General features: G+C 41.8%; 1 protein-coding gene across 1 annotated transcript in view; it reads left to right on the forward strand.

Annotated features, from left to right (window-relative positions):
- Positions 1–6,861, forward strand: part of LOC146179043 (uncharacterized) — a 45,399-nt gene extending 38,538 nt beyond the window's left edge. The window contains exons 4-5 of the mRNA XM_084579834.1: positions 1,726–1,764; positions 6,672–6,861. Of these exons, the coding sequence (XP_084435960.1) occupies positions 1,726–1,764; positions 6,672–6,703 (71 nt within the window). The 3' untranslated portion in view covers positions 6,704–6,861. The remainder of the gene's footprint in view (positions 1–1,725; positions 1,765–6,671) is intronic.
- The last annotated feature ends 1,292 nt before the right edge of the window (positions 6,862–8,153 follow it).

Here is an 8,153-nt window from a genome sequence, read left to right on the forward strand (position 1 = left end):
GGGTCGTCGGCGCATTGGCGAAATGGAGCGGCGACGTGGTGATGGCGAACGACGAGGCAGAAAGTCCGGAGGATCGGGGGATGCTGTTGGAGGACCCGATGGAACGGGGAACTGAGGGGCAAATAAGGTGGCGCAGGCCGTGCAGCAAAGGCCATATTTATTCGGCGCCGGCAGTAGCGTGTAGTGTGTCCAGGGATGCCGCAGTGGTAGCAAATAGGCCTGTTGTCTGAAGTGCGCCATGGAGATCGTGTCTGAAGCAAGGGGGGAGCGAAAGCTGTTGGTGCCGACCGCATGGGGGGCGAAGCATAGGCATATGCTGGCTCAGGGGGTGAACTTGAAGTGACTTCGGCATACGTGCGACGCAATACTTGAGGAGGAGCCGGCGCGAATGCTGGAGCGTAGCTCAATGGCGCAACGCCGGACGATGACATTGTGGGCGTGGGGAACGGCATTGAGGGTGCGACCGGAGCTGATTGAGGGACAGGATTAGGGACGACTTCAGACACATGCTGCTGGATTGCACGGCGAAGCTCCGGAACAAGGCCAGTTTGTGTCGACTCCTTAATATATGGCTGCAGAGACAGTTGTCGCGCGACCTCCTGACGTACAAAAGCCTTGATGTCTTCAGAGAGGCTAGATGACTCCCTCTCCGCGGCAAGTTCAGCAAGTGATGCTTGAGACTGGCGAATCAAAACACGCTCCTTGCGGAGTTCGTCGTAGCTTTGACAGAGGTCGTATATTTCCTTGACCGTAGTGGGGCTTTTGGCGACGAGCATGTTGAAAGCGCCGTCATTAACTCCTGTGAGGACATGACGTATTTTAACGGCCTCGGTCATGGTCGGGTCAACGCGGCGACACAAATCAACAATGTCCTCAATGTAACTGGTGAACGATTCACCGGGCAGCTGTAGTCGCGATCGAAGACGCTTTTCCGCGCGGAGTTTTCGGACGGTGGGGCGGCCAAAGACATCAGAAAATTTGGTCTTAAAATGCGCCCAGGCGGTAAAGTCGGACTCGTGGTTTCGAAACCACAGATTAGCGACGTCGCTCAAGTAAAAAAATGACATTATTAAGCTTACGATTGTCGTCCCAGTTATTGTGGCGGCTGACCCGTTCGTAAGTGGACAGCCAATCGTCGACGTCGTCATCACTGCTTCCACTGAAGGTAGCGGGGTCCCGTTGGCGAAGGGAACCTGTGCAGGTGACTGGCGGATGTAGGTGCGATGAAGTAGGCTCCGTCATTGGGGTAGTCAACGTTCTGCTTCGAAGTTCCAGGGCGAGATGGGTACAGGGAACTTCAGCTTGACCTCCACCAAGTGAAATGTGGATTTAATAGATGACCTGAACGTCTAGTGCTGGCAGTAACTCGGGCACAGAGGGATCAGAATACCAGCCGCAGGGAACAGCTTCAGCGCGAGGGAGATGGGCGTCGGAGACCAGCGATGGTGGCGATGGTGATGCCGCAGGGTTGTTTCTTCTTCGTCTTCTTTACAATATATATATAAAAAGGAGGTTTGCATTCATCGGTTAACCACCAGAGAATTTGTAGCAAAAAGTCGGCGCTTGGAATTGGTTCTGTCATTTTACAAACAAAATATCTCGTCTCTTTCGCCATGTGGTCTTCAGGACAGATGCTTTTCTTGTTATAAGAGTTCTTGGAAGTTTACGTTTAGAGCAAGAATCTGTTTTATTTCACTGAAGCGTTTCTTTTTCTTTCGTTTGAAGGAGTGCCGAAGACTGATCAGAAGGATTGGGAGTTTTCAGGTGAGTGCCCACGGTGAGGAATAAAGTGTGGAGAGAGAAAGAAAGAGCTATAGTGTGACGCAAAATTAAAAATCAAGAATATCCTGATTAGTTTCGGGCTTTAGAACAAATTTAAGCATGATCTCTCGTTTCTAGTATCCCGCATATTTGACTACTAGCGCGAGAGATTCCGAACCGACGTTGGTTCGTCTGGCCTGGCAGGTCTCTGAAATACCGCTCTAGTCAAAAACGTGTTGCATCCACAAGGCGGGATCTTTATCGTTAGTTTAGCTTTAGTTTTGTTTAGTTCTAGTTTGTGTGATTTAACGGCCCAAAGCGATTCAGGCTGTGAGCGATGACGTAGTGGAGGCCTACGGAGTAATTTCGGCCACCTGGGGTTCTTTAATGTGCGCTAACATCGCACAGCACACGGGCGCCACATCGAAAAGCGGCCGCCACGGCCGAGATTCTGTCCCGCATCGTTGGTTACAGAAGTCGAGTGCTCTAACCACTGAACCAGTGTTAGCGTAAATTGGACCTGACGGAACTAGTCCACCCGAAGAGATAGTTTTATTATAGAGTTCCAAAAATGTTAAACGTTATTTCTTTCATAAGGCATACAACGCCATGCATCAGAGGGTGGGTTATTTATTAGGCTAATAGAGTGCATTTCTAAAGGCGTTATTTTTCGTTCAAGATCTGGATTGATAGCGATATAGCTGAAATATTACACACCTTTTTAATCTGGGGGCCTTAAAAGTTCAGAGAAATCACCTTGCAACCTGTACCAAAATGTATTAATTAGCATTAAGTAATTTTAATTAGAATTAGAATTACTCGAGCTGATTGTTTCCCTTTTACAAAAACGTGCAGACATGACATACCCTGGATTGATAACAATGCGAGATGGCGCGAAAATGTGCGAGATGCATCGCCAAAAGCGTTCACTCACCATGATTGCATTGCACATGACGTATACAGATCGCAATCAATCAATCAATCAATCAATCAATCAATCAATCAATCAATCAATCGATCGATCGATCGATCGATCGATCGATCAATCAATCAATCAATCAATCAATCAATCAATCAATCAATCAATCAATCGATCAATCGATCAATCGATCAATCGATCAATCGATCAATCGATCAATCGATCAATCGATCGATCAATCAATCAATCAATCAATCAATCAATCAATCAATCAATCAATCAATCAATCAATCAATCAATCAATCAATCAATCAATCAATCAATCAATCGATCAATCAATCAATCAATCGATCAATCAATCAATCAATCAATCAATCAATCAATCAATCAATCAATCAATCAATCAATCAATCAATCGATCGATCGATCGATCGATCGATCGATCAATCGATCAATCGATCAATCGATCAATCGATCAATCAATAAAATGCACAAATAAAAAAATGTTAGGCCAATAGAAGAAGCTAGTTTAGGTCCGTGCATACAGGTGCGGACATAAGTAAACGGAGCACGCTTTTCCGCTCAAATTAAAATCGTGCCTTCAGTACCGCAGATAAGAAAACAATATTTGTCCTAGTGAAAGGACACTGACGTCTACTACCGGTTCGCACATACCATGACTGCCGGTCTCAATTATACAACACGTAAAAAAATTTTAGAAGGAAAAAGCGGGCTCCGTTTACTTTTGTCCGCACCGGTAAATACATACATATACACAACAGTGGAGACACGCTAAAGGACATGTGACAAAAGTTTTCACAGTTATTGTACACAAGGAAAAGCATAACGATCAATGAGCACAAAAAACAAAAGCAAGAAACATAATACCCTAAAAATGAAAAGCAGGCATGTACAGCCTCGTCCACTTCTAGCTAGAACACGGTCACTGCTTTTAAAGCAACATTGCATCCGACCTGGCCACGCAGTAAAGTGGCTGGCCATGTGAAGCAGCACATCCGTGTCTCTGTGTGCTTGCATCGCTTTGCATCGATATCTGCCCGCGTCAGATACAATGTTGCTTTAAAAGCAGTGACCGTGTTCTAGCTAGAAGTGGACGACCCTGTACATACATGAATTATTACTTTATGCATCTTGCATGTTTGAGAGACCGCAAAAATACAATTTCCATTATGAGGAAATGAACAAAGCGAAAACAAATTTGGCAGCGCCAGAAATGGAAGCATTGTTATCTGTTTTATTTAGTGTTATAATGATGGAATTCCGCCAAAATAAAATCTTTCGATAGAAAATAAGAAGTTAGTATTTGCCATTTCAATTACAAGGGGAATATTATTCCAAATTTTTACAGCAACATACTGTATTAGGCTCTGGTTGTAACTGTTTCGTGTGATAGGAAGGTTGAAGTTTATGTTGCTTGCATTTCTAGTGCTCCTTTTTGGTGTAAAAAATAATGTAATTGGTAAAGAATGAGCATTCAGTAGAATGGGATTTACTGCGTGGCATACTTTTATTCCCGACAGGAGAGTAAAAGGGCGTATGTGGAGCTCTGAGAATAATAAAGGTGTAGGTGAGTGCCAGTGCGAGAAGGTCATTATGCGTTTAGCTCTATTTCAAAAACGGGTGATGGGATGTAGGAATAAAATTTTCAATGCGAACCATTTTTAATATAGGGGTACTGAAATATATACGCGTTCGAAAAAGAATATAGCAAGCTGAAGCACGTTTCGAACACACTTCTCTAACGTGTTATTTAAAGTTTACCTGGCTGTCAATTGTAATACCTAAATATTTTATCGATTCTGTCTCGTCCAAGGCTTTTCCATCAGTTAAAATATTGAGGCTAGAAGAGTTAACGAACTTATTTTTGGGATGATATAAAACAATTTTTTTTCGGTTTATTTAGCTTGAGTTTACTGTAATTAAACAAGCCATTTATTCGACATGCTTGGGAGTTAATTACTGCTTCCAATTCTAAAACTGACTCCCCTGAAAATATTACTGCTGTATTGTCCTCAGATAGAACAGGCTTAGATGACGATAACGGTAAGGATACAATTTTGATTATTGTTCGAACAGCGCAGAGAAAATGTTCGTTTCTAGTAAGCGGAGAAAATTACCATCAGCTACGGTGTCAGGCAGTATGGACAGTTACGATCACTCGCCTGCACTTCCTATTCCTGAGAGAGAGAGACGGTTATTAAATTTTATGTTTTAGAAGCTTAGCGCCTGCGATGCCTGGTAGTGGCATGCCTGTATTAAAAAAGCCGCTAAGCGTTTCTTTAGACAACTTCTCGGCCCGAACAAGCGCTCGTTTTCATGTGTCCCAATGCTGACAATAGTAACCATTTGTAACCATATCAGTGCTGTATCCTTGTGCAACCGTTCTTGCTGATTTTGTTTCCTTTGCCCGCTTGTTGTTAGATCATGACTGCATATTTAACCACTCCTGTAATGTCTTGCTCTGCGTGAGGACAGTATCTGTAATTATTATTTTCTATTATTGTATAAGCTATGTTTCTTGTTCTATTTATTGTCGTGAATTTTCCTTCCCTTCTGTGGGGTACTCTGCACCATGACAGTGAAATAAATAAATAAATAAATAAATAAATAAACAAATAAATAAATAAATAAATAAATAAATAAATAAATAAATAAATAAATAAATAAATAAATAAATAAATAAATAAATAAATAAATAAATAAATAAATAAATAAATAAATAAACAAACGATGACCACTGTATGTGGCGGCGATGCTTGACGACAGAGGCAACGAACTGTAAATAGATGCTCTCTTAGCCGAAGACATCGCAACACTGCTTTGCATAGCGAAATATTGATCCTTACCACTGACTTCAAGAGCATTTCTTTTTGCCAATGTGCGCATGTATATATGCGATTATTTTTAATATTGGCGCATGCAAGCGCTTTTATGCACACGGCCCCATATGAGGACTCGTGATGTTCGGCGATTGGGACCTCACCTGCGTTTCTCTAGTATACTTATCGGCATCGTGGAAATCGTCCACATTATCCTTTTGGAGGGTAAATGCAAACCTTAAACGCTTCCTGCCCACTAATGAAATTTAACAAATACTGCCTAAAGATCCAAGCATTTGACAACGGATCCATGTGGACGGGCAGGATATGCTTAGTGCCATAATTTTGTGCCAGAATTAATGTCGCATATTATAGGTTTGCATAATTTTCTGATCCTTGCTTGCGTTATAAATTTTAGTTTAAACAGTGGCGCCAAGCTTACATCGCCTTCCTGACCTTAAAGATGGTTGAAACATTGTCGGTGGCTTTAGATTATATATTCTTTGCAAGGGAATGGCTATTGGACTCTAATCTAGCTGGATCCACTTAAGTTCCAGTTGTAAGAGGAACTTTTTAGAAGAAGTTCCACCTTACGTGTGGAACTTTTTAAAAACGAATTGGAACCATATCAAGAGTGTAGTGAGGAGTAGGGTTAGGAAGAGTTTTATTCACCAACCTTTCTAGTCATTCGCCATTTATAGCTAAAATATGCATATCAACGATCAGCTGTATGAAATGAGCCCATCGGTTGAAGAATAAAACAACGCAAAATTAATTTCTATCGTACCTTTGCCAAACAAATCTTTGTTTGGTTTAAAGAAGGCATAAATAAAATAGTATGAACCGGAAAAGCTGAACACCGGTTGCGAGAGAGGAATATTTCTTATTTCCGTTTCCGGAGCTTTGTTAACCAAAAACGCTTGATTTATGTTAATTGTCTCATCACCACTGTGGGTACATACAATAAATAAATCTTTCAATAAGCAAATAAATAAATAAATAAATAAATAAATAAATAAATAAATAAATAAATAAATAAATAAATAAATAAATAAATAAATAAGTAAATAAATAAATAAATAAATAAATAAATAAATAAATAAATAAATAAATAAATAAATAAGATCTGCCTTTGTGATTACAATGCCCAGTGAGATCGCAGGTACAGCCAGCGAGAATGTGAGGAGTACTGTGGACTAACGGAAGGCCGCCCTTTTCGACTGCGACCGTGAGCAACTCATGTGACTGGTAGAGAGGGACACAAGGACAGCCCCGCCCAGAGGTTTCTTGAGTTAACAGCCTGCTGACTCCATTCGGCATAATACTGTGTAAATAAAGACATTATTCCTCTTCTTTCTAAGTGTATAGTCATATATTGATATAAGAAGCTAGCAAAAATGGTAACCCTTTCCTCTTGCTCTGAAGTTTCACAGTGAAGATCTGTGGAAGCCGCGTGCAGAATGCCCTTCACCTCAAGTATGGAAAATATGATGTGGTCTGTTTTATTTTTCATTTTTACTGCACTGTTAGTACACAAAAAGAACGGAAATGCACTGCTGACACCTTACCAATAGAATTCGGGAATAGAATCGCCGCTAAATTTTCGCGTGTTAACGAATTTCACTATCGCAATCAAATAGAAGCGTTGACATACCTAATATGGCGGTAGCAATCAAGGTCGACATTAGTGGAAAGCAATACGTCGCGCCTCGATGGACGTGTTACGTAAACTGTCTCTTTCATCTTGCCTATTGTGCTGATTAGTAATAGATTCAGTATAATATAACTCGCTGTTTCATTGCTAGTTTTGTCTTCAATGAAGGAATTAATTGATCAACAGGCATGACAAACTTGGAAAAAGCGAAACTGAAGTTAGGCCCAAGACTGCTCAAGAAAAATAAAAAGGCAGTAGGGCTTGCGTCTTTTATTCACGTCCTTTGCGGCGGCTTGATGTTGGCGTATTTTGTTGTAATCAACGGCTTCAACAGACTACGGTTGCGCCGGTACTCTCTCAATAGTTCATTAAGGCACTTTCTGGTCCAGCCTACATATGCTTAACATTAGAGAGTTTTAGTTTACCGTGATCCGCTACCGAGATCCGCCACCGCGCATTCCACTGCGCATGCCCAGACCCCCTTGACGCCGATAGATGGCGCCACATACTGGATGCCGGCACATAGACCTGCCGCGTCAGGACCAATCAGCCTGTGCGCCCAGTCCATGCATGGTAGAGGGCCATGGTGGCGGATCGCGGATCACGGTAAACTAAATCTCTCTATTATAATAGCGATATCCTATTGACCAACACCGATCTGTGACGTAAACAAGGTGCGATGGCGCTGATGACTCCCGGCTCAGCGACTAAAGTAGGCTTAGTACCCTAGGAATACGTAGAAAAAATTCAAACAAGTTTTCTGACATCACTGTGAGCCTATGATGTCATCCTTTTGTGAAGAGTAACCATGAAGACCCTAGAAAAGTGTAGGCACGTATGAAGCGTCATTTCAAAGGCGGACAGTACAAATAAATGCAAACAAAACTTTCCAAAACATTTTTATTGTTTCGCAGAGCACCAATGCAGGCGGCCTGTCGTTAAAAGTTGGGGAGTTGTTTGAAATCGAGTATGAAAAGTT

Source organism: Amblyomma maculatum, chromosome 9, assembly GCF_055883805.1.
Source record: "Amblyomma maculatum isolate TAMU_Amacu chromosome 9, ASM5588380v1, whole genome shotgun sequence".
Classification (NCBI taxonomy): domain Eukaryota; kingdom Metazoa; phylum Arthropoda; class Arachnida; order Ixodida; family Ixodidae; genus Amblyomma; species Amblyomma maculatum.